The 27,132-nt window shown below is 39.2% G+C and overlaps 1 protein-coding gene and 1 long non-coding RNA gene across 5 annotated transcripts in view; both read left to right on the top strand.

Annotated features, from left to right (window-relative positions):
- Positions 1 to 27,132, top strand: part of FGD4 (FYVE, RhoGEF and PH domain containing 4) — a 118,237-nt gene that overhangs the window by 17,394 nt on the left and 73,711 nt on the right. The window contains exon 1 of one of the 4 annotated variants that reach the window (XM_065842603.2): positions 17,292 to 17,310. The exons of 1 other annotated variant lie outside the window; for it this stretch is intronic. In XM_065842603.2, the coding sequence (XP_065698675.1) occupies positions 17,301 to 17,310 (10 nt within the window). In that variant the 5' untranslated portion in view covers positions 17,292 to 17,300. Of the gene's footprint in view, positions 1 to 17,291; positions 17,311 to 24,891; positions 25,188 to 26,806; positions 26,907 to 27,132 lie in introns of those variants that run through there. 2 more of the 4 variants (XM_065842611.2, XM_071817195.1) reach the window with 2 other exon arrangements.
- On the top strand, positions 995 to 4,759 carry LOC139829501 (uncharacterized). The gene is made up of 3 exons (XR_011741989.1): positions 995 to 1,112; positions 2,734 to 2,793; positions 4,601 to 4,759. It is a non-coding gene; the product is annotated as an uncharacterized lncRNA (long non-coding RNA).

Raw genomic sequence — 27,132 nt, 5'->3', positions numbered from 1 at the left:
ATTGAAGCTTCATGTTGCTGTATAAACCACTTGAAAAGAGTACTGTGTACAAGGCTGAAGGTGATATTCTCTATATATTTTAGGGTGTTTTCACACCATAGATTATCATATTAGAGAAACCAGAACGACTTAGATGGTTATCTCTTTTGGACTGCTCTGCTAATACTGTGACTGCTTTGACAGAATTGTGAAGAGATGCCCTTCAAAAACTTTGACCTTGTATGCAATGAGTACAAGATTGTTTCAGCTGCGAGGCTATTCCAAAACTGTTTGATATGATCTCATTACTGTAATACTTGTAAACCTGAGAAGACATTACTTGGAAGCTGTGACATCTTTTGTGTCTTGGATCTCCTGTGAAAAGCTACTTTTTCCTTCAGACAGATAACTAGAGTAAGATGAAGTACGTTTACAACAATCTCATGTGTATTTTCAGTGTGGATGCCTTGTTTTAAAGATAAACTGGCACGGATCAGGCATCTTTTTCAGACATCTGATGGTCCTTGGGTACAGGTGACAAAAAACCCACTTGTTGATGTTAATTTAGGCTTTCCTATGGAAATAACAGGCAATACTCAGCACACAACTAAATTGCTCTGTAACACATGGTGAAGTGCAGTCTAACAATATATTCTTCTAGAAGATACAGAAGTGCACTTTCCATTCATCCAGACAGACTTTTAATGTTCACTTAATTATCTGCTTTCTGGAGCATGTGTTACACGTGCAAAATGCAACACTAAGAATGAAAGGGAGGTATTTGGAGTTTTGTTTTTGGCATCTTCCTATGCATCCTTAGATAGGAGCCAACTACTATGAGAAGATGTATCAGGAGGCAGGAGTAAAGCTCTCACTTTAAAAAAAAACAGTGTATTCATGAAGTAACTAGCAAAGTGTGATATTCTGGTGAACAAAAGCTCACCCTCATTTTGGCCTTTAAAGCCACAAAAGGAAGTGAAAACTGTGAGCCCTTCGGTTTGTAGGTTGTGCAGCCGCCTTGGGTGTTGGCATTGAGGATGTGAGCAGGAAGTCAGCTCAGTGCAGAAAGAAATATCTTTTGACCTAAGGAAAAGAAAGGAGTCCATAACAAGTACTCTTAGATGTCTTCACTGGTAAGTAAATAAATCACTGAGATTAGATGAAACTACTTTAGAATAGGAAGGGTATGGTATTGGTTCTGTCATTTTCCATAGAGTTGTTTTTTTTAAGACAGATATTTAATGTAGTGGATATTCAAGGGGGAAAAGTGGTTTGAGGTGGTTTGTTTACCTGGGAACATTAAAGGAACAAAAAAGAAAAAAGAAAAAATATTTTAACTGTATTATCTTCTGCTGACAGTGTTATTCAGAATTAAAACAGCCTTTTAAATTCCCGCCTGTAGTTAATTAGGATTATCTGTTTCTAAATCATGCTTAGGGAGAGCAAAAGTATTGCTCAGTGCAGTTAATCAGAGAATTGTGAGAGCAAGTTTGGAACTGTTCTGTTCTGCAGCCAGGATTTTCTATATAAATGTAAGAGCTAAATAGCCTGTTTTTCTGAGCTGCCGAGTTTGAGCTCTCCTGAAAACCGGTTCTCTAATTTACAAGTCTAAATACTGGATTTTTATTTTCTAACTTTAGATATGTAAACCAACAGGTTCAGGAACATAATTTGAAATATTGGTGTCAGTAAGTACATTTCTAGGAATTGTGGCTATTTTTTGAAATCTGACAAGTATGTATCATTTCTAAAAAAAAAAGTTTGCCTGCCTCTTTTCAGAGTGCTAAATTGTCAGGAAAAGCAAAATCTAACCTGGGCAAATGGCATCTGCAGACAGCTGAGGTTTGTGCTGCGGTGAAAATGTGAGGGCTAGAATGCAGTAATTAGAGAGGGTCGTCAATACTTGTTAATGAAGGCAGTGCTTGTGATCTGTCTTTGAAAGGGGAGCAAAGCAATGCTGCCCTTTATGTGGTGCCTTATTGACCTGCTACTACAGCCACTATCTGCTCGCATGGCTCATCCATGGAATAATCAGCATGCTTTCTTTAAGAATAAATAACCTATTTTCCAGAAGTGCTCAAAGTTGTTCAAGAAAAATCGTGGACACTCATGACTGCAGGGGCTGTGTCTGGGTACATTATACATGTGCACAATTATAAGGTTTTTTTTTGGTGGGGTCTACGAGCTCCAATAGCTGCCTTTTAAGAACAATTTTCACTTTTTTTTTTTTATGTAGCTTTGATTTTTGTTAAATAGATCAGCCTAACAGGTTTTTTACACCTCGTAACTTGAAGGAGAGCTATTTAGTCTGTGAGCTACTTGCTACTGTGGAAAAATAAAAGAAATATAAGGTGTTTGGCAGTCAAGCTTTAGACATACTTTGAGTGATTTAAAAACCTCGCTGAGAAAGACTTCTGCCGTGTAATTCCCTTAACTGCATGGAATGCCTATGCAGTAGCCAGGCATGTTACTACCCTGGAATTTGCATTTTGTCCAGTCCTTTATTTGTGGTATTCCCATGAACTGTTTTTCTGCCTTTTTTTCCTGTGATGCCAGCTTCTAGGAGGTGATCAGAATAGTCGGCTTGTGGAAGTAACCTCTTCTTTATTGTAGCTGTCAGAATGAGTTTGCCAGAATCAAAGATGGAGAAAGGATTTCTATTAGAAAGTCTTTGCATGACATTTATTTTAAGGCTATTCTAAATCTGTCTTAAGATGAAGCATATGTCACTGAGGTCTCTGCTATGCTATTTAGTTCCACAATTACAGAAGAAAGTACCAAAGATGGAGAGCTGTTCATTTTCCCATGGAAGAGGTAAGCTGCTTTTTTCTTTTTGGAGCAAGGTAAATGAAAGACAAAACTTTCAAGAATTCCTCTATGAAAAATTCCTCTATTAGCAAATAATTTTAACTAGTTTTATTCAAGATAGGTGCACTGCTGTAAGAAAAACTAGTACAAAACCCAAATTCTGCTTCTTCAATTTATCCTGCTTGTTGTGGTTATTAGAGTGATTTGTTAGTGACCAAGGCTGTTCTCAGAAGCTCTTACAGCAGCACATAAACATGCCAGGTGAGGTCATGATACAGTGCAGTACTCCCAGAGCAGCACCACGTAACCCAAAATGTCCCTTCCTTCTGCCAGTTCCTGGGGTGGCAGTGTTCATGATTCCTGAGTCTATCACTTCCAAACCTGCCTTGAAGTATAACGATTTACTTTTTCTATTATTTAAAAAAGCTTCAGATAATTAAAAAAAAAAAAAATTTAAAAATTAACTATGTAAAAAAGCTTCAGATATTCAAGACATTGCCTTCCTCAATCAATAGTGAGAACCATGACCATTTAAAATCATGTGTTTCAATGGAAAAGACCTGGCAATTTCCTGGTGAAGGTCTGCTACAGGAGAAAGCTGGGAAGGATTACTGTCTGTGCTGCTTTAAATCATCATTTGCATTGTTCAGTTGTTTTTAACTGAACACAAGTTCATTTCCTTGTGACTCTCCTGACAAGTTGAAGAGAGGATGTAGATGAGGTACTTACAGACATGGTTTAGAGGCGGATAGTGTTAGGTTAGTGGTTGGACTTGATCTTAAAGGTCTCTTCCAACCAAAATGATTCCTTGATTCTATGAAGTGACTTATGCCAGGACTGCTCTAACTTAATAGTTGCAAGATGGTGCAGTGAGAGACCACTGGTGCTAATAGTGGGCTTTAGATTACCAGCCTAATCTGATGGACATTTACAACTTCTTTTTCTGTGATGTTTACAAGATGCCCACATAAACTTTAATGGGGTCGAGCTGCTGGTACGTTGAAATCAGTTCTAGACACGTATATATCAATGGCTTGCTTTGTAGATTGTTTGTGTTCTGATGTTTACAGTCCTTTAATTTCTCTGTGATAAACTTAGTGTGGTGGGATCTTGATCTTACTGTGAAGGCTACTCCAAATATTACTTCTGTGCTAATAGGTAGAGGGTTATGAATTCAGCCAGGTGAGGGCCACAGAGGTGGTGTCCTTTACACTGGTACAACTGAGGAGAGAAAAAAGGGTAGAAAGTCAAGCTTTTGAGTATATTGAACTCCACCAAAATTGAATGTTGCAGTTCAGGCTTATTTTTCCCCTTTCTCTCTCTTGTGAATCTGCTCACAGTACTTAACTTGAAGTACAGCTGGGGCCTTGTTTGAGAAAGCATACCTCAAAGCACAAGTTTTGTATGACTAAAGAATGAGCTATATTGGGTCTATCTGTTTGTACTGTTTGACAGATGAAAGGCCTTATTTAGCTTTAGATGCTGCTTCTCTGCTGCCTTGATGGGACCATGAAGTTGTTTTCCTTCGACAGGGCTGCATGTGCTTTGAAGAGGAAAGAAAATGATGCCTTAAACAAGGCATTTGAGTGCTTATAGGAATTCTGGAAACACAGTGGCAGGAACTGATGTTCTGAGTATGAAATACCATTTTCAAGTGAAAATGTTTGCTTAGAGAAAGTATATTAAAATTCTATTGCTAATTCCAGTTCTGTAAATTCTACAGAAGCCATACGTAGGGGGAGGAGTTCAGTCTTGTTTTTGTAAAGCCAAAGAACAAAACATAGCTGACTGATATACTTTTCATTGTTTCTAGATGAAATGCTGTCTGTCATCCATAAAGGAAAAAAAACAAAACAAAACAAAACCAAAAAAAGCACCACACCAAACCTTCAGATCTTCCTAATCTGCTTCTTATGTGTCTGAAGTAACCAGGACAAACCAAGCCACATACATTTAAAAAAAATATAAATAAATTCATTAAAACGTCAACTCGTGCCAATCCTATACTCACTTCTTTTTGTAAACTTTGTCAAAGGGAGACTTCAAAATTCTTAGTAATAAGCAGCTATTACTTCTATATTAACTTTAAGAGATAATCCAGATATATTTAGTTTCAGCGTTAGTCAGATATATGACCCTAGGGCCTGCAATACTCTCAGGTATCACTGTAAACACCACAGTTATTAACTAAATTTTACATCTGTAATGTGCTTTAAGAAGGCAAAATGGAGGGAATGGAAAAGTGCAAGCTCTTTCCAAACCCGGATTGCAGGTTTTGAGCAGGTGGTGAATTAAGGGTCCTGTGTTGCATTGGAGATGATGCTATCTGCTCAGCAAGCTATTCACAAGAGGCTTAAGTGTTGTTTTTTCCATATTTCTTCCACCCTTTTTCCCATAAGCAGTGGGCTGTGGAGCAAGAAGTGTGTGAGGTCATAAGTGGGATATAATATATATGTGTGTATGTGAAAGAGACTGCTGATATTCATAGACATGCAGCAAGGGGAATGAGTGTTTTGAGGTACAGTGGATTGGAAGAACAGATAAAAGAGAACATAAAAGGTGTATGTGACAAGATGGTGTAAGCGGGATGAGTAGGAGGGTGGACAGTCTATCAGTTGTCCATTTAGTATAGAATAAGTTTTCTCCTTTGACTTTTGGTTTGGAAGTGAACATATGCATGTTCTGTTTTAACTGAATGTAGCAATTAAATGTGCTTGCATACTATCTATTACCAGAAGCCAAATGAATCATGCGGAGCTCTAATGTTCTTGTCTTTCTGGCTGATTTACACATAAAGGGAAATGTGCCATGCTTGTTTGGTTTTTAGACTTACAGCTCAACACCTTTCAGTTTCTGTACTTGACCTCAGCTGACACTGAGCCCTTCCCCAGGCTGTTGCAGAAGACATGAAAGCAGCTCTTTTGGTGCAGCTGATGGTCCTCTGATCCTACCAGTGCCATCCTTTCCAGAAAGGTCAGCCTACTAGGGTGACTCTGTCAAGGGCTCTTTGTTTTCATTTTTTTCAATTACTATTTATTTTACTTTTTTCTTCTTTCCTTCTGATTTCCTTAATGACCTGGTAAAGGGGTTGCCAGATGTTGCTTTGTACAAAGGCACTAGCTGGCTTAAAAGTTGATGTTCTTTTCTGACCTTCTGGGACTACTGGAAGTAATTTTCTTTGAGTTGTCTGCCATAGTTCATGAAGTCCAAGCCTTGTACTCTGTTGCCTACTATCATGCTATGTGATCTTCCTGTGAATTCTTGTCCTTGGCTTTGGGATCCTGACATTCGGTAGAAACAGCTCATGCTCTTTTTTTCCTCTTTTTCTCCCATCAGACTGCACTGTAGCTGAGGTTTGTGGAGCAGAAAGGCTGTGGTATACAGCACAGTAACTTCTATGCAAATCAGTTCTGATGAAATAGGGTGTTTATGGTAGTGGAGGTTCCTAGTGATTGCCTAGGTATCTCAGAGAACAGCTTGTTCCTATGTGAAACTTGACTCGTGTCCAGTTTTTAAAAGAAATAATAATAATTTTAAAAGTTTTATTCAATAATACTTTATCTCCCTGTAATAGTCAAAATAAAACTGGTGAGCCAATGTCAGTATGTGTGGTTATTTTTGAAACTTCCTCTTTCATCTTGACTATATTCCAGATATGTATTCTTCATACCTCCAGAAAATATAAAAAGTGACAGATAGAGATCTCTAAGCTTGATAAACTTCCTTTGAACTTTTACTTATCTTGACATTTGAACTTTTAAATATCATTGTTGCATACCAGAGGAAAGGATTGGCTAAAAAGCCCCATATCTGCTGTTAAGAAGGCATTTTTTAACTGATTTTGTACAGTGTGAATGTTAAATTGATTTATTTAAAATTGCCCTTAAATGTAGTCAAGCCACTCTGTACTTATGATGAACCTCTTTGGTCTTCTGTTCTGTCTTTAGCTTTTCTCTCTCCTGCTGTGTCCCTAGATACGATTCCTGAGGCCAAAGTAGGATTTTGAGGTTTCTGTTACATGGGCCAGTTTGCTCCATAAATAGAGAAGTTAATGGCTGGTTGGCTGCTTTTTCAGCAGGAAGTGTACACTACCTTAAAGACTTGTCTGTCACTGAAAGCTAACAACCATGCTGATTGCTCTGAAACAGCAGTGAAACACAATGACTTCTTTCTTATGTTGTGATAAAGGTGGAGGGGAATACTGCAAAATAATGAACGGTTAGGTAGCAGTAGCCCCTTCTCTCTCTATTTTTTTTTTTTTAAATTTTTTTGTTTGCTTTTTTTTTGGTTTTGTTTGTTTGTTCTTTGTCATAATGTTTGTGGTTTCCAGTGGCTTCTACTTTTTGTTGTGCCCATTACATAGATATTTAAGCTTTTATAACAATACCTGAAGATAGTAATCTAATCTTCTGGAAAATAATAATATTCAGCACAGATTAGCTCCCCACACACATTGAGTACTCATCCTTGTAACTCATAAGAACAATATTACATAGAATTCTAGAATAATTTCTGTTGGAAGAAACCCTCAGGATCATCGACTCAAACCATAACCTAACCCAACTCTAGCACTAAACCATGTCCCTAAAAACCTTGTCTAAACATCTGCCAGTTCCATCAAAACTGGTAAATTTTAGATCATTCTGTTGCTTCTGATTCAAAAGAGAGGGCAGCAGAACTTCTGGCTGGAATGTTTCCACGCGATTGTATTGCGTGGTTAAAATAAGTGTCAGCTGGTTCTGGGGATGACATCATGCTTGTGGGTCTGGGTTTCTTCCTGTTTTTTTCTTTGCTATGCTTTTTCCACCTGATGTGATATATTTGAAACCTAAATGTAGATGTTATATAATGAATCACTGCTTTTGGGTCCAGTCCTGTTGAACATCTTTATTGATGATTTAGATGAGGGGATTGAGACCATCATCAGCAAATTTGCTGATGACACCAAGTTGGGAGGGAGTGTCGACCTGCTAGAAGGCAGGAGGGCTCTGCAGAGGGGTCTGGATAGACTGGAAAAATGGGCCGATTCCAATGGGATGAAGTTCAGCAAGGCCGAGTGCCAGGACCTGCACTTTGGCCACAACAACCTCCTGCAGCGCTACAGGCTGGGCACAGATTGGCTGGAGAGCAGTCAGGCGGAAAGGGACCTGGGGGTACTAATTGACAGGAAGCTCAACATGAGCCAACAGTGTGCCCAGGTGGCCAAGAAGGCCAATGGTATCCTGTCCTGTATCAAAAATAGCATGGTCAGCAGGACAAGGGAAGTGATCCTTCCCCTGTACTCTGCATTGGTGAGGCCACACCTGGAGTATTGTGTTCAGTTCTGGGCCCCTCAGTTCAGGAAAGATATTGAAGTGCTGGAGCGGGTCCAGAGAAGAGCAACAAGACTGGTGAAGGGACTTGAACACAAGACCTATGGGGAGAGGCTGAGGGAGCTGGGGTTGTTTAGTCTAGATAAGAGGAGGCTTACAGGTGATCTCATCACTGAGTGGAAGTTATAGCCTGAAGGGAAGTTATAGCCAGGTGGGGATTGGTCTCTTCTCCCAGGCAGTTAGTAATAGGACAAGGGGGCATGGGCTTAAACTCTACCAGGGGAAATTTTGGCTGGATATTTGAAAGAAATTCCTTACAGAGAGAGTGATCAGGCATTGGAATGGCCTGCCCAGGGAGGTGGTGGACTCACTGTCCCTGGAGGTTTTTAAACTGAGACTGGACATGGCACTTAATGCCATGATCTTGTAAAGGGACTGGAGTTGGACCAAGGGTTGGACTTGATGATCTCTGAGGTCTTTTCCAACCCAGTCAATTCTGTGAGGTGGTCTGATCATCCTTCTCATCACTTTTGATATCAGCGCTATGCCATACAGATTTTTCTGTTTAAAAAGAAAAATCTGAAAAAAAAGTCATACTTTAGGTACAAGTGCACTGTTATGTAGGGAAAAACCTTGTTACTTTTTCTTGGTGTGGGGTTTTTTTTGTGTGTGTGGTTTTTTTTTTTCTGTGTGGTGGTGTTGTAGTCGTTGTTTTGGTGGTTTTTTGTGGTTTTTGTTTGGTGGTTGTTTGTTTTTGTTTTTGTTTTTTTTTAAACTACATTTAGCCCTTTGAAGTCCTAAAATACTTGAAAGTATGCTTGTCACCAGTGCTTCTCTAAAATCTCAAGAGAAAGCATTTCTGAGAGCCCTGTACATGAATAACCTTAAAATACTGAGAGAAATTTTATATCTGCTGCCTTCCCAGAACACCATGCATCACCCAGTAAAAATAGATTTGTGATGATATAGTAGTAGCAACATTCTCAGTCTAGAAGTTGCTCCCTTTGGAGTGGGATGTGTGGAACTGAATTCAGATGGGCACATGGGAGACTGGCAGCTCTGTGGGATGTGAGCAGGAAAAAAGCAACATTAATTGCATTTTTGGAATAGCTGTTTTGCTGCTGAACCTGGGAAACTGCAAGATGACTTTTAACAAAATCCCTGGTATCCTGGAAATTCACCCTCTCCTTTATGGAATATTTCCTTACAAGGTCAGTACTTAAACTCCCTAGTGGCATTTTTTTAAATATACTTTTAGAACAGCTAACTCTTTAAACTTGGCAGAGACAAGCAGCTGCAGCCCTAAAGTGATCCTTGTCATTTGACTACTGCTTTCCCCCACTGGCAAGTTTTCCTGTTGTTTTCCTTTTCCCTTTTGTGTCAGGTAACTGATGATATTTGTTTGTCCTGTAATGGAAAAGCAGTTTCCTCCGTCCTATATTGGAACAAAGTCTGATTTTTATTTTTATTGCTGGGTCACATTTGTTTTATTGCCTCTCTTACGTAACTGCTTAAAACCACCATGGGTGCCATCCAGAACTGTGTGTTCTTTTTTTTCTTGATTTATAAATATCTTCACAGCCTCGAGTAATTAATGATTTTTTCCTCCTTGTATGCTCATAGTCAGTGGGTTTAATGCTGTTTACCCACACAGACGTCTGCGTGGAGAATTAAGGAATATGCTGATGACAAAAAGTTCATTGTAGAGCCGAAGAATTTGAACTTAGATTTCTTAAAGTAATTCAGTATCTTACCATCAGACTTGTTCTCTTTTGTCATGGAATTTTTGATGTTTTAAATTCTCTGTGTAGGATACAATATAGTAATTCCTTCATTGATTCCTGTTTGGATTATGGTGTTTCCCAGATTTAGTAATGGATAGCTTTCTGTTTTCATGGTTCCAAACTTCTCTGAGAAATGCAAATATCTGTAAACTGTTTGTGCACTTGAATGTGAGGATGACACAGTAGTGTGATGAGCTTTCTTCTTTGAAAAGGATTAATGTGTCTTGTGCTCCATTATAGTTTTTAATGAAGCTCATCTATCTTGTAGAAGCTGAAGCCACCTTTCTGAATCAGAGTTTATTCAACTAACTTTTATGTTTTCTATGGTATGGTCTTGATAATCTATCATCTCTTGTCTAAGTTTCATCTCTTGTTTGCCCCAGAGGGCTGTAAATTTTTCCTCTACCCTAAAGAAGCTATGTAAGAATTAATAGTTAGACATAAGTAAAAATTCCAGGCAAGTGAAAAACAGCCCAAATTAGTATTTTCTGAGGTATGAACTGCATTGTTTTGAGTTATTTTAGCAACTGTGAGTATTGTTAGTTTCCAGACTGACACATGTGATGGCCCAGGGAATTTGCTTATGACTTCAGCTAAGGTCCAAGGTGTTGGTGTGCTTCATCCATGCAAATTGTCTGCAAACTTATTTTCTATGAATAATGATAAATTGATATTGTTATTTTTTATGCTTCTCTGTTTTTTCCTAATCCCAGCTTCCCCCCAGTGAAAGCCAAAGAACCCAAACCTAACATATGAATCTGACATTAAGTATGTCTGTTAATTTTCCTAAAAATAGTTGTGCTATGCCTTCATACACCAAAAATGTAAAAATTCTTTCCCTTCTATGAAGTTGCTCAACTCTAAAACTGTTCAAAGAACCCTTTGGGAAAGAAACCCATAAAACGAGTTTTGCAAAGTTCTTGGGTCTTTCTTATTTATGTTTTTTTTCTGTCTTGTACACAAACAGTTCAGGGCATGGAAAAACTTAAAACACTTGAAACTCAGCAGATGAAGAAAGATAATAACAGCTACTGATGACGTTCGTGTCGTACTTTGAACTTTTTACTCCATCAGTTTGCACAATGTTAAATTGTGGTATTTGAGCATGGAGGAGGAGCCACCTTATTCTGTTGTACCTAAGTTTTGAAATGTTGCCCTTTGGGTAGGGACAAGATGGTCAGACAGTGATTCTGGGGATGGCTGTGGCTCCCAAAGCAATTTTACTAGCCCTCTGGAGGACACTGGTCAATTGATAGACCAGCCAAATTATAGCTATTGCCCAGAAGACAGGGAAAGGAGAGGAATTCCTTTTCCCTGGGTTAATACTGGAGCTGATACTGTTCCATGTTGTCATTAACTACCTGGACAATAGAAAGAAGGGCATCTTCACCAAGAGGCAACAGATGCAACTGCAACAAGTGAAATTATAACTATACATCAGGGGAAGAAAAAATTGTCATCAGGATGGTCAAACACTGGAAGAGGTGCTCAGAGGGTGTCCTGGTTTTGTTAAAAAACAAGTTTCTCTTTTAGTGAATTTTGCCTGTCAGCTAAAGCCTTCATATTAGCTGCATTTTCCTGGAGAACCAGACACCTGTTTTGGTAAACCTAGCAATGGAATGTGAAGTTATTGATAAGCACTGATGGACATCTTGCGAGAGGGGCAATGAGAAACTGCTGGCCAAGAAACTGACCAACTGTGTATAACATTCCATTCACGTGAATACTTCATATAAAAGTGGGAGATCATGAGGATCTCGTCCCTTTTTGTCCCTTTTTCCTCATGGCTGACATTCAGAGAGGACCTTGCTAGTCGTCCCTGCAAACTGAGGCCTAGTGAGAGACTGAATCCAGCTCCGGTTGGCTACGGCGTCCAATCCAGGACTTCGAGGGCCAGCTCTGCAGTTGCTGAGACTTTCAAGATTGGTTTTGTATATTTTGTATTATTTTCTCTATTCTTATTAGTAGCATTAGTAAAACATCTTTAATTTTTTCAACTCTCTTCTCTTTGTCCTTCTTTCCCTCCCAAACCCCTGTCCTTAGTGGGAAGGGGGGAGGGGGAGGGGCAAAAGGGGGAAGTGGGGGGGAGAGGAGGTTAACAATACATCTGCCAGGGTTTGATTGTCACCCCACAATCTAAACCCTTGACAGAGGGCTTGTGGGATCTCCATCCCTGGAGGCACTTGGAGCTCAGTTGCCAAGACCTTGAGCAACTTGATCTAAGTTTGCCCTACTTTGACCAGATCATTGGACCAGGTTACCTTAGATGCTCCTTCAAAACTAAATTACTGTATGACCCAAGGTAGAGGGGAGAGCGGCTTGAATGAGATGGGGTCTGACAACCTGCCTGTTATGGTCTGCAGATGTTCCTGTAAGAGTACAGGTGCCTGACTGCTTAGCTGGAAATTATATATATATAACATATATATTAAAATACATGTACAAGGTTTCCTTTTTTTTTTTTTCCTTACTTCAATAATGTGCACTAACACTTAGGGCTGTGACTGTCTTACAGCAGTAAGACAGTAAGGATATGTATTATAGAATCATAGAATGGCAGAGGCCACACTGAAGAAGACCTTACTGAAATAGTCTTTGTCGTTGTCTCTTCTTCCAAGTAAGGCAAATAAAGTAGTTGTTTTGCCTCTATGGAAAAGAAAGGAGGACAAACTCTCTTGTCTTGGATAGTAATAGAAACCATGTAGAGTGTTGTGGTCATGATTCATGTTTCCTCTTGTTCAGCATATTAGCGGCAAGAAGTTACCTCCTGTGGATGATTTTATTTGCCTTCCGCACCTTCATTTTGTAAAGAAGCTATTCAATTATATACTCATTGAATATATCAAATAATATGTGATATAGTATCTTGAGACATCTTCCTTGGTCTTTTAGTTACCATGGTCATCTGTCCTGAAGGAACTATAGACTTAATACATTATTTCTTCTGGAACGGTCCTTTTTAATTTTTCTTTCTAGGTGTCCAGGTACATGATAAAATGCTGGATAAGATGATAATGTGCTCTGTAATCCAAATCTTGCAAAAGTGGATTCCTCAAATGAGAGCAGCAAAAACAAGCCTGTTATAGCTAGGTCTTTAGTTGCTTGGTACTGGAATTGGTTGCCCTTTGATAGTCTTTTATGAGAATATCATCGTATAGACATATAACTTCAGTTCTGGAAGAGGTAAAAATTCATCATTTCGGCCCTCCCTCCATCTCTGATCAGTCAAGGTAGTTGATAGAAAGGCTCAACAATCTATTCTGACCAATGCCCAGGACATATTCCAGTACAATAAATATGTTGGAGTCCTATACAGAAAAGGTCAAAGAAATCCTTGGAAAAGGCAAAGCTGACCTGTTTTCTTTTGTGGTTTGTAAAGGATTTTTTTAAATTTTTATTTTCTTAAATGTTTGAGTGTATACCACAGAGGTCTTCAGTCTGCAGTATGACTTTCCATGTGCAACTGATTTCAAAGTCATGATGAGGATGTCCTAAACCATAAAAAGATGAGGAAGCAGCTAACAAATAAGTAGCAATGTTGGCACTCTCAAATGATGAGTCAGAGTTGTGGGTGTATGTGGCCATGGACTTGGCAAAATGCAGGGCAGCTGTTCAGAATCTGCAGGAAAGGGAGAGGGACCCTAATGAAAGTGGATCGATCACCTAAACACTTCCTCATTTAAAAACATTTTTTTTTTAAATCGAAATCTAAAAATCGAAAAAGGGAATGTTCTTTCATCTTGGTTAGTTATTGAAGAAAAAAAGTAGTTTATTGAATGTAATGAAATACAGCTTTTGTTTTGTTGTTCCTCTGGAGATGGGAGAGACTGTGGTGTGAACATGGAAAAATTCCTCTGAACACACATAACATTTTTGATTATTTTGGGCTTGAGGTTGGTAGTCTTCCTAAAATACAGGCCCTTGGCAGACTTTAGTTTCAATATTTAGTGAAGATACATGCTGTCAAAGGGGGCAGGGGAAAAAGCAGGAATGTGTGCCATCACATACTGTACTTATTTAGGCTTCCTGTGGATCCCAAGAGAATGTCTCAGATCTTTCTTCTCCCAAATCTAGCTAACGTAATCCCTTAAATCTCCTGAGAGATTGCTGAAGAAGGCAGCAAGGGTTCTTGTGGTTTACAGTTTCCTCATAGTCTAACTGTGAGTAGAGTCTTTCAGCTACTTCTTTAGTATTTCCTGAGCTCATGATGGAAACAAAATGATTGAATTTCTCTTTTTAAAATAAAATGTAGAGCAGTCTCTCCCTCCATTCAGTGAGCAACATGGATGTTTCTAGCTGTCAACTGCTGCTTTAGGGGGAGGTGGCAAATGTACGGACTGTATATTGTGTTCAGAGGAACACACTCACGGTCAGTTTGGGAGTCTTCAACTGCTTCTGTGTTTTGTTGAGTCAGTTGAAGTATTTATATCCATTTTCAGCATCACTTTTGATAAATCACAGATATAGATGCCTTTGGTTTGACAATTGAGTGTCTTAAATTTGGGTGTGCTAAATTTCCTCTGAGTTGAGGAATGGATGCATTTTTGAGATTGATTGTTTTGCATATGTAGGACTGAGTAAAAAAATCTATTTTGGGGTACTCTGTTTTGTAGCTTCCGGGTAGGAATGTCACAACTTATTGAAGTCTTTACTTGTTGTGGAATAGAGTGAGAGATTATTAACTGAATCTGAAACCTGTTAGACTACAGATTTTGCTATACTGTGTCCCATCACAGCATAGGCTTGCCTTAAAATTCGATTACAATTTACTGAAGCAACAGAAATAGACTACTTGAAGAGGCTGAAAAAATACTTGCCTTATAGTGCAGCCTTAATTACTTGTCACAAAAGGCTTAAAGTAAGCTTAAATAAAATAATAGAAGTTTAAATAAATGACAGCGTAATATACGATATACTGCTACGGTATCCTGGGCAATTGTGGTCCAGATGAGTAAGTGCTCTCTGTAGACTGTCGGATGCAGGTGTTTTCCTGTTGATGACAGCAATTATTCTTGATGGTTATAGTGCTGAAATCAAATATAACTCTGCAAAATGAAAAGCTGAGTTTTTGTTTCATTCACTTGTGTTCAGCTATCACTTCCTTCTATAACCTGAAACTGCTGGGAGAAGAGTGTATGTAGTGTGTCTGCTGTTAAAGGTGCAGGAAGCTGGTAGAAGTAACACGATCAATAATATCATGAAAATTCATACTGGGATTTCAAACACTAGCTGCAGGGCATGAAGGAAAGGGTGAGAAGGGTTTCTGGGTGAGATAGTGGGCAGTATTAGAGACAACAATGTTTAAACTCCATTGTCTCTGGGAAAGCCAAAGGTTTGTAGCCCAGCTAGTTGTTAGAAGAAAATGAGTGATTGACGCTAGTACCATCAGATGGCTTTCTGGTGAGGAACCATTAAAAAACAAGTCTGAAATTCATTAGCTGAACTGTCTGGCTGCACTGTGTTTTTCTTTCTCTTCTCTTAGGCTGAGGTAAATGTAGTACACACATTTGATGGTGTGGTTTTTCTCACAGCCGTCTCCACAGGACGGGACTAGGCATAGCAATTATATTTCAGGCCTAAGCATTGGATTATGTAGTCTCCTGGTAGTGTTATTTTCTGAAATCTAAATTTTCACACTTAATGAAGCAATAGTGCAGAAGATACATGTTCCACTTCTTGTTTTAGCTCATAGTGCCTCCTGTTTTTAAAAAAAAATCAATTTCAGGATGAGGTAATCCAGTGGGTATCACCGGAGTCGCTGTAGCGCAGCTCTTTGTGAAGGGCACTCTTTTGCAGGGATCCTTAGTATATGTGGAGTAATTCATCCTGACTTTGCAAGCATGAATTATGTTGTTTTTTTTCTGCTTTGCCCTACGGTTGTGTCTTACTGTTATCAAAGTCAACACAGTCTTCAGTAGTTTCTTAAAATAAAAGAACAAAAAAAAAATCCCCACAAAACAACAAAAAAAAGCAAACCTCCAAAATCACTGTAAAATATTTCATCTTTTCATTTACCTACTTTTGTGACTTTTCTATTATTTCAAACTTTTCCCAATATGAGGGGTGGGAAAATTTCAAGTGGCACCCCAGATTTGCTGTAACTGTTGCTCTATTGCCAGGAGTTGGGACTTCTAATATATTGAACAATAATGATACTACCTAGTTTTTTTCAAGTAATTTTCTGCAACTGATGCCTTTAAGTTGTGTTTGTAAAGGAATTCAAATATTACAACTTCAAAGGAAGAAGACTGTCTGCAAGAGCAGTTGTTATAGTTACTTACACACAGTGGTTGTTATGACACAGCTTAGACCTCCTTTCTTTAGAAATGTGAAATAGGTTGTGGTGTTTGGGTTTGTTTGTTTGTTTCCCCCATGTATGTAATGTTTTTAAAATGAGCAGTGGAGTATTTAATGGACTTCTAAAGAAACTGTGTGGAGAAGGTAACGTGACAGGTACATATCTGGCCGTCTAGAAAACTTTCTAAAGAAAGAAGCTGGCGTCACCTTTGCTTTATGCCATAGGATTTTGTCATAAGTGTTCATTATTGTGGTGTGATGGAAATGTCAAGTCTTTCATTCTGCCTGAAAATTCTCTAGTATCACTTCAGTAATGTAATAGTCAACACAGAAAAGACTCGGAAGGTTTTGGCAGTCACTGCTTACATGTTTTTATGCTACATTTTGCATGACTCAAACACGTAGCAGTAGAAGGCTTTGAGACCTTCTGCTGAAGTTGAGTTTAAAGACCACAAAGATGAGAAACAAAAATGGAAGAGCACCAAATGCAAATGATACAACTATCATGTTCCTAAGTTTCTTAGTACTGGAAGATAACTAACTCGCTACTAGACAGTTTAATACTATGAAAAGAGTACTAAGACTACAAGTGAAAGTAACTTACACAAATCCTTTCACTGAATTAATTAATGTTTTTCTAGTTCTTCACAAACCAAAACACGGAACCACTCTTCTACATTGAGTGACATCCATTCTGCATTGCCAAATCTTCCCATTATTTTCCTAGGAAGTGGAGGTTCTTAAAATGTCTTTAAGATGTGATGGGAATATAGTTAATGTGGATTAGAGCATAGCTATAGAGTTCTCCTTATTGATGGCACTGAGTCAAGTGAATCTTGACCTGTAAGGATTTTATTTCTTTTAAAAAAGCATTTTCTTTGACTTAAGTGTCCACTTGCACAATCCACTGTAGGTTGTGTTGAAATATTTCTTGTTGCTTATTTCCTGAGCTATGTCACTAAGTTATGAAATTCAGAACTTCCTATTTTTATATATTGAGTTGATAGTAATCATTTTATGCCCAGTTTAAAGGCTGTCTCCTAGACGGGTGGAGTTACTTACACAAAACCATTGGAATGTAAGGATTTCTGCTCGCAGTAATGACATTCCTATATAAGGCATGGGTAGCTGTAAGTAGACCTCTTGTGTCCTATGTGGTGTGGTGTGTTTTTGTTTTGTTTTGTTTTGTTTTTTAATAGTTTGCTGTTTCTGAAGTGTTTTTACAACCTGTGGGAGAGTCTTGAAAATATTTCAAAATAAAGATATACATAGTTTTCACATCCTGGTCTGTAGCTGCTATACTTGTAGATCTCTTTTAAAGAATTAGAAAACAGCAGGAGTGAAGTAAGTTCTCTGGTGGCCTGTGATCAACCTTGTCTATGCAGGAGTGCGTTCTGTAATCTAGATCTAGTTTGTCAGCTAATATTAAAAAGAAAGCATGTTTCTTGCTGTCAGTGAGGAAGAAGTCATCTGTCAGTGTCCAAAGGCAGTTGCACTGAACTGAATTTTCATTGCTTGGATGAGCAGCACTGTGTTGATCCAAGGCATCTAACTCCACAATAGAAGTTGAATCTTGTGACCTTCCTCACAGCACACAATGGACTTGTGTTCAAATTAGAACTTATTTTCTGACACTTTCCTAACCTCTCCTTCCTATTTTTCTGTCACATGCAGTCTGAGAATAGTAATGATCTTTAAACTGTATGAGAGGGAACTGATGCATGTCACCACAACCCACCCACATCATTAGCTAGCAGTACATTGTCAAATGTGCTCTTTTCTTGAAAGTGAAGTTTAGATAATACTGACATCTACTACTGTGCCTATATTCTAGCTGTTTAAAATGTAAGTATGGGCAGACTGAATGGAGAGTGTTTCACTGTAGTGTATATATATATACATTAGCACTATACTGTATTACTTGAGGGGCATAGAAATGCTATTAAATATTCATCCCTATTTGTACTGGATGGTTTTGACTCGATGAGCTCAACAAAGCTGTAGCAAAGACTGACAAAACTTCAAAAGTGTTTTCAAAGTGTTTTTTTTTTTTTTCTGAGAAAGATCGGTTTATTAGTTCCACTTTGTATATATGTTAGTAATCATTATTTTTTTTCAGAAAATGTAGAAGTATTTCTTTGTAGGTATGGCTTGTTTTATGCTGTTTGTGTGTGGGGTTTTTTGTTGTTTTGTTTTTTGTTTTCCTTATGCTTATGTGTAGTAAGTACTTCTACAATTAAAGACAAACTATGAAAAAGTCTAGATCTTTCAAGATATTGGAGTGACCCATGTGCTGATATCCTTCCCCCATCCCTTGTAGCAGAAGAACAAAATTACTGAAAGATATGGCTCCCTCTTTGTATGTTGCTAAGAATAATACAAGCCTTCGTTATATTCTTACCACAATCAAAACGTGGTACAGTGACAGGCTATACTGGCCCTATTACTTACCTTGAAAATAATCTGAAATAGGACCTGTGGGTTTGTGCTATATGTGTTTAAAGACATGCATCTGTCATGGGTCCACCTGGAAGCCCCAACTATGGCCAAGACCCCCAGCACTCATCACACTTTTCTAAATAGTCTTTGCCAAAACCTTCATTTTTTTGCAGCTGTCGAACTGGTTCCTTGTCCTTGCGGGAGGAGGTAGACTGAAAAGAGAACTTTGAGCCATTGACAGGTATACAAAATAATAACAGGACTCTTTTTGGGTGACTCTAATTGAACAAATGGTTACTGTTGACCTACATGGTACTGTAAATTTGGGTTGTAAAGAAACTAGCTCAGTTGTGTGAACTGTCATGGGAGGCAGGTGGAATGTTTAGGTTTTGTTGGTGTGGTCTCAGCAGCTGTCGGTAAATCCTGTGATACTGGTCTCCCTTTTGTCTGGCAGTGGAGCTGTGGGCATGAATGAGGCATTCTCTGTTGCCTGATCAAATACCCAAACCTGGTTTCTTTAGGCATTGTACTGCTGGCTGATCTGTCAACCTGCTCAAGGAACTTCAAGCTAGGGAAAAACAAGATGTTTTTTAAAATTAATCTGTTGCTCAGTCAGAAAAACTGTTACAGACTGCTCAGAAAAGTGTTTGTGTTGGAAGTAACAGAGGTGTTTCTACATCTTAGAAATCTGTGGCAAAGCGGCGCCTGTTGAGTTTGGAGAGGAATTTAAATCAAATCAGTTTGAATTATGTGGGTCTGCTAAAATGCGTTTTAAGAATTTTTCTGGGTTCTTTGCCACTAATAGTTTAGCCACCTGCAATGGGCTAAAGCACAAGAATGCTGATGCAATATTTACTACAGCTCAAATGTCACTGCTCTTGCTGTACCTGAGATTACCTCTGTGAAGCATAAATTAAAGTTCTGGAGTTAAAAAACTCTAGTTCTTCTCAAGTCTGAAGTACAAGAATTTCCTGTATCTGCATAGAGGAGACTAGCACACTGAATACCCATAACATTTTGAATTATTTTATGGAAGCATGATATTTCTGAATTTCCTTATTCTTCTACTCTTCATGGTTTTTATTGAAGGATACTTTATAGGGAAGGGAATGTACAGGCTATTCTTCTTCCAGAGACAGTATTTCCATCTTTTATTTACAAGTTCTGTTGGGAGTTGTCCAAGCCAGGGTAGAAGAGCAGTCCTGTAGTTCCTGTCCCTTCCTAGAAATGCTTTAGTAAAACGTAAAGAGAATGGAAAGCCCCATGGCTATGGTTCCCACCCGTGTGCTACTCTGATGTCTATTCTGCTTTCATTGGGATCTTAACTGGTAAATAAAGAGCACAGGGCAGGGCCCCTGAGGTTAGGCTCTTCCCTAGAGCTGGTTTTACTCTTGCATTGCTCAGAACCATGTCCAAAGAGCTGTCTGTGATCTCTCTTGGAGCCTTGTGTGTCTGAGCTCTGGCTGGCTCAGCTGTCAGATGCTGAATGTCAAACCTAGGAGGCTGCTGCTTTTCCATGGAAACGCTCTGTGCAATTGCAGAAATAATCAGGCATGTCTGGTGGTTGCTGTGCCCTATTGTTGGATGCTTCCAGACACTGACCTGAATTGTCCTACCTTGACAAACTGAGTTTTCAGCTACAATCCAGCTCTGCTTTTGTCAACCCTCTTGCTTTTGTTTTGAATGCAGATAGATTGAAAAGCATTAGTGTGTCAGTTTATTCTGATTTTGGAGTGTAAATCCCTAGATGTTTGCTCTCCCTTTCTCTCTGCTCATGCACATCTTGCAAAAACAGCTCCAGACCTCTTGCTTCTGGGCAGGTACCACCAATATGAGCTGTCTCATGCCTTGTATGTGCAAGGCCTGAGCTGAAGTATCCTCTTCAAGGAGGCTGTGCTATTGTGTATTCTTAACAACTCTTCTGCGCGCTACACTTTACTATCGATGTAAAAATAATTCAGTGTTTACCTCTTTGTGATCAGCAATTTCCAAGAGGATTTTCTTCACTAGAGAAAGGAGGTCTAATCTAGGGCCTTTGGATGAAAGGATTTTTTTTTTTTTTTAATGTGCCTGAATAACTCTAGGTATGCTTTGATGTTGTTTGAAAGAAAAAACAATGTGCTTTTTGACAGGCGTTACTAACTCGGCAATGCTACTGATACAGGTCAGTGGGAGAGGTGCCATGAAGTATCTAGAAACTAAAGTAATTCCAGTTTATGGAATAACTTTTTCAGTATATTGGGCTGGTGCTGCTTCTAATCTGAAAATAACTAACTTTGGAGACATAACAGTAGAAGTCCTGTTTATTCTACTTCCGTAAAGAATTTAATTTCTTAACTTGAAAGTTGTTCTGGAGGACTGCCTATGAAGGAAGGATAACTTTCAGGCTTGTACACCAAATAGGTCACAAAGATGGCCTAGTATGATCTCTGTCCATGTTTCTTTGGTTTCTTTGTTATCCTTTAATGATAGTTGCCAAAAAATAAACAGCTGTTGTAATAATAGAAGACTAATTGCTGCGGTAGATGGCGACGGTACATGTCATTGAAATGGTGAGAAGGAGACGGTGCATCTTCCTACTGTGAATCCCACTTTTGTAAACAGTAACAGTGTGGAAGGGAGAGGTTTATCGCTCAAAATGTTGACATCACTTAAACAGTGGCTTTAAGAACAAGAGAAAAACATTTGCTGGCCCCTTCTCCCACACACAGCATACACGTGCCCCCAGCCTACGGGGGCACCAGGTGAAAGAAGAAACTCTATGGTCTTGCTTCTTGTGGCATTGTGCCAATGAAAAACTGTGGGGCCTGGAAACACTTGGGAAGTAAGGGGAGTGCAACTCACCCAGGAGTGAGGTCTCCATTTGCTTTATATCTATGGAGATGCTGCTGAGGAAGCACTTGCTGTCTGCAATGCTTTAATTTGTTGCTTTTCTTCTGCAAAGTAGCATGTTTTTTGATTGAGCAACTAATTTGAGGTAAGACTGGAAGAACATCTCTGCTATACGGATGGATCTTAAAGGACCAGTGTGGAAGCCTTACTTGTTCTGTGCTTATCACAAAAATGTTAAATCTTGGAATTGTAGACAAGAAGAAATTTTGCAAGTTTCAGCCCTTACAATTGCTTACAAAATATTTTTTTTATACTCTTAAAAATGTAGACTTCCTATTATCTTTAAATGAACTTTCTCAATAGCAAGTGGTATCAAGTTAAAAGAAATACATATTATATTGAAACTGCTTTCTTTTTAGAAACAAAGGTGATAGTATAATAGAGGAGATCCATGGTCTATTGTATTGCTTTATCTCTGTTGGTAGAATACAATTAGTACAGCTGAGATTTATGAGATTTTAGTAAATGTCCAAAACCAGGTATGAGACATGGGCAAAAATTGAAAATTATGTATGCATGAGGCCTTGGGTCAGTTACTGGGATGCTGTGTTTGCTTTATAAATAAGGCTGCCAAATCTCATGCAGAGAATGGAGACTAACTTCTGTCAATATGACTTATTCTAATCTCACGTAACTTCTTTTGGGTGAATAGTTTTTAAGTGGTCATCACACGTGCACAAAAGTATCCAGTTTGAAAAAGATACATTTCTAAAGTCCAGTTTGAGTCCCCATCAACTTGCATAGAATACCAAAGTCTTGATCCTATCAGGTAGCAACTGGGACTCGAATAAGCTGAAGCACATTATATCAGTATTACAAAAGACAACTTCTTTAAGGGAATCAATTCAGGAGACAAGTTATCAATATGTTGTTTATTTTTCATTAATATCTTCCAGTTAAAAACGATTTATTGTAGAAGACCTATCTGGTTTAGAGTGGGCCAAAGAATAAGGGGAGTTGACTAAGTTTTCTTTCTCTTCAAAACCAAAACCTGTTTTCCTCTCTCCTTTTCAAGTAGCTTGAATAAAACGTTTGTTACATAGGGTATTTGCTTAGTGTTGCTCCGTGTAACTTGCCTGTTGCTTTTGCTAAAATTTGTAGTGCATCCCATTGCCCTTTTCTTTGTTTGATGGCTACTCTGTGTAGTTTATTCAAATTTTTGTGCTGTATCTGCAAAATCAGACTTAAGAATTAGAGAAAATCCAAGTAAGAAGCTGAAATTAATTTTGACTGCTGTTGCCCTTTATTCTACTAGCGATCCTCCTATAATGAGTACAGCTAGTACTTGTTCAAAACCAGATGGTTTAAGGGTCTTTGTTGATGTCTGGAACAGGTTTTCCAATGCTGAAATTGCTTATGATATTTCAGTAAACAACATAATTTTTAAAATATAAAGTTATAATTAACATAAATCTAGAAAATTACTTTGTAGGAGGTCTCTTTCATGAAGGAAAAAAGACTGAAACTGAACTTGAATCCCTGTAATTTTGAAGTCAGTGTATTTACCAAGAGTTGTAATTGCTACAGTTTGGTTTTTTTCCAGAAATGCATAAAGATATAAAATCAATTAGTATATTAAAAGTAATTTCTGACCCATGGTCTTTATTTGAAAGAGGCAAAACAAGAAATGCCATCAGCGTGTTTCATAATGCTTAAATGCTGAGAAGTTTATATTATTGGCAAGTTTAACAGGAAATTGGCTTCCTTCCTTACATTATTTTACCCTTGTTGCCAACAGATGATTAGGTTTGGTGTCCACGGTTTCTTGAGAAACTTTTGGTAATGTGAAGATGGCTTATTTAGAGGAAGAAAATGGGCTGAAATTAGCGTCATGAGTTAGAATGATCTGCGAGTCCTGGAAGGGAAGTTGGCAGACTTGGGTTTGGTCCCATGCCTCTCGGCGGTACCCACAGCGCCCTTGTGAGTCCCCTCCGAAGCCTGGGTCCTCTTCAGCTGCCACGCTTTCCATGGTGGGGACTCTCCCGCCACTTATTGGGTGCTCAAGCCTTCTGAGCAGTGATCTGAGGGGCTTCTAGTGTTAATGCACTAGCAGTTCAGTAGTGGTGTTTCTTACTAATGTTAAGAAAAACATCACTGCACTCACTGTGAAACAAAACTAACTTCCTTATGCAGTGAGAATGAGGGAAACTGAAAATTTGGAGGGGGGGGAAATTACTGAGCTCCGTGCCTGGGACCACCCAGAGGAAAAGTCATGTGTTTTTGTGGTGGTAGGTTCCTGCATAGGGTTTTTCAGTCTTTTACAGGAACAAACACTGCCCTGCAGGACCAGCTATACAATCAGAGGTGCCATTAAGGGAGAAAGGAAACCATTTTCCCTTCCTCAAAAGAATAATTCAGCAGACCTGACTTAGCATGTAGGAACTTGAAGTCCAAGTTTGGCTCAGCTTTAAGTAAAATTACTCACTTTTTTTTTGACGCACTGTTAGTCATAAGTGCTGCATGGTTTTGAGAGCAAGGGAGAGAAAGTTTGAATGCGTCAACAGTCAGTCCATGAACTATGGCACTGCCATGCTTTTCCACATCCACTGGTTCGAACCTTAAGTGTTTTGAGACGTGGTGCTGTGCAACTCATCAGTATTTAAAGCCTTAATACGTTCTTTCAAAGCTCTTTTTATTTTACAGACAAGATCATTATCAGTTGGTCTTGAAAAGCCACCTCCCTTTCCATTCCAGATAACATCGGTGGGAATTTTGCTGAGCTGGTGAGCGCAGTCAGCGTAGGTGTGTAGCTGCACAGGATCTGGCCGGGTGAGACCAGTGGTTTCAGGCACAGCTTTGATGCGAGAAAAGGCTTTTCCAGACACGCCTCCCCCGGCAGCCTGGTTGTGCAGCAGAGAGACACAGTGGTTTCGCCTGCTGCTGACTCAGCATTGGTCTTGGCAGATGCAGGAGCAGATCAGCCTGACAGAAGCCCTAAGACCAAAAGCAAGGGTCTGTGCAGTTCTTGCTGAGTAAAACTCAGGCTGGGAGGTGATTTAATTCTTGAGGGGAGCAATTTCAAGGTATTGGAGACAGAGATCAGGCAGCAAACATTGCCATCATTCTGAAATCAAACCCATTCAGGGGAAAAGAGCATGCCTTCAGAAAATAATTTTGTTGGGGGGGGAAGAACACTTAGCTAATTTCTCTGAACCTTCTGCTTTAATAGTAAATGAAAACTCTTGCTAGCTTCACCTCCATCTCAAGTGTGTTTTATCTCACCCCGCCCCCTTGCACAACGCAGGAATGGGCAATGTCAAGGTTAAACCTGTTTGCGAGCTTTTGTTAAGGTGTTTTGCCTGCTCGGAGAGGCGAAGCACCTGCTAGGCATGCCCAGTGCACGCTAGGAGCTGGCTCTCCCTTCCTTCCCTAAGGCTTTGCAAGGCTGAAGCACAAAGAGCGCTTGTTGCCCAGTCCCCGGGAGTCTCCCAGTGCTACCACTAGCTGGGGAGGACTGGTTACCATGGAGGCTGCCATCTGTTCGCTCCCCGCTGGAATGTGATTATCCTTGCTGGGTTGGGAACCAGCAAAAAGCAGGGGAGCGTGTGCTGTCGGCAATTATCTGCAATGGAGTGCGTTAATGGAAGGCTGGAATTAGCTAGCTGGAGAAGCACATAAAAGGGTTTTACCAAAATTATTAATGATTTCTAGCCAAGAGGAGTAAGCTTTTTGCAAGGTCAGTACTAAATTCATTATGTATGCAGGTAATTTTTAATTGGTGCAGTAGCTTTATGATTTAAGGATGGTAGCAGCACAGAAATAATGCTTATTGTTAAGAGGGTGGGGAGGGAGAATTGTATTTTAAAGATCTTTGTCCGTTTCAGTTCAAGCAGTTTAATTTGGGGTCGTTAAAGTAGTAAGTCAGAACAATAACTGGCCAAACTGACACAAATGGAGCAATTCATATCTCTTGTCTTTGTGAAATGCTGTTCACTGCCAAATCTATTTGATTTACGTGCCTTTTCATGCTGATTGCTTTGTGTGTAAGTGATTTTTTTGGATGTAGTACGTGTTTGGTTTTCGTACTGGCATGAAGAGTGAGACGAGGGGAAATGTTCAAACGGAGCTCATGATACAATGGATGTTTAGGGTGTTTTATGCAGTTTGCTCAGAGGAAGCACCCTAAGGGAGGCAGAATGCAGGAGCAGCTCTTCTACTTTTCGTTCCCACCCTCTGACCCTCTTTCCAACTCACCAACTGACCAAACATTTTAGACTCTTTCTCTTATGGAGCTTAATTGTATGGAGACCTGACATGAGTTTTCAGGATGCTCTGCAAATGTCATGGCTGTTTTGATGTCAGGATTTTAAAGGGGAAAATAATATCAGAAATTATATGCTTATAAGGCTTTTGTGCCCTATAGAAGACATTTTTTGTTATACTGTAGGAGCTAGGAATATTAATTTTTTTAATAGTAAATGCATGATGAACATTTGTGTGCAGTTCAAATTACTGACTTAAACAAGAGGCATTAAAATTAATTTGTATCCCAGATAGACCAAACGTTACTTCAGCAGATATTTTTAGTGATGTATGGGCTTTCCCTTTTCAAATAAAGCTCTTATACTGCATCCCTGTTGTTGCCAGGACTGCCATTTTTATTTGATACAGGGGAGGACACTATCAGAAGCTTTTAATTAAAACTTCCACCTATCTGCCCCCTGCTTTGATGCAAGTAAAATGTCAGTACATTAGAGTTTGGGAGGAAAGTTAACAATGGGGTTAATAAGTCACAATTGCAACATATTTGACTAGGATAAATTTTTAACCTACATGATGCTTTCCAAGTCTTGGTGCCTAACAAAAGTGTGTGTGTGGGAGGTTGAGGAGGTTTTTATTTCTTTGAGTACTTTAACTGTTTATAGTGTATGAGCTTTTCTTGTGCGTATAGGAGCTGAGTATATGTGTCTTAAGTCCTTTCAGACATCATGTCACACTTGCACATTGGTAGAACTGGGCGAGTACTCTTAATGGAAGCTATATCATCTTGTAATTAGAAGGATTTTTTTTTTAACCCCTTCCTTCCCCAGAATTCGAGTATTGCATTGCCATTGAAGGTGGTGCAAAACTTGCTTTTAATGGGCTGCAGTGGACTCATTCACACGTACAACTTGCAGGTCTGTAATTGTGCTGTTAAAAAGAGCGCAGGAGGCAGATTGGCTTTATTGCTGGGAAAGAGATTAGACTTTCACCCTTCAGATGCTATGCTGAACCTAGCTGGAGGGAAGGGCAACGACCCCAAGGTTGCCCTGTGTTTGGCGTGGGACAGGTTTCAGTTCTCTGGTCTGTTTCCAGTACAGTAGCTGTTACCTACAGGATTCGCTGTCAATGTGGATGTGAATTACTGTCTCGTTGGCAAGTCTTCACAGAGAGCAACAGTCATATCGACATGAAGGTAATGGCTTGTATATACCCCTTCCAGAGGTGATTTCTCCTGGGGGGCTGAGAAGCTTGTTTTTCCACTGCCTTTGCTAAACCTGTTTCAAGGAGAAATAGGGGACTTTACTTTTACCATTCTCCAGCTATCTGCATATTCTCTGACAAGCACTGTGTAAATGTCCACATAGTCTTGAGCAAATATTGTTTTTATTTCCTGCGTTGAATGCTCTATATGTGACTGT

Source organism: Patagioenas fasciata, chromosome 1, assembly GCF_037038585.1.
Source record: "Patagioenas fasciata isolate bPatFas1 chromosome 1, bPatFas1.hap1, whole genome shotgun sequence".
Taxonomy (NCBI): Eukaryota; Metazoa; Chordata; class Aves; order Columbiformes; family Columbidae; genus Patagioenas; species Patagioenas fasciata.
Note: the sequence above shows the minus strand (reverse complement) of the source record. Positions and strands in the feature narration are given on the sequence as shown.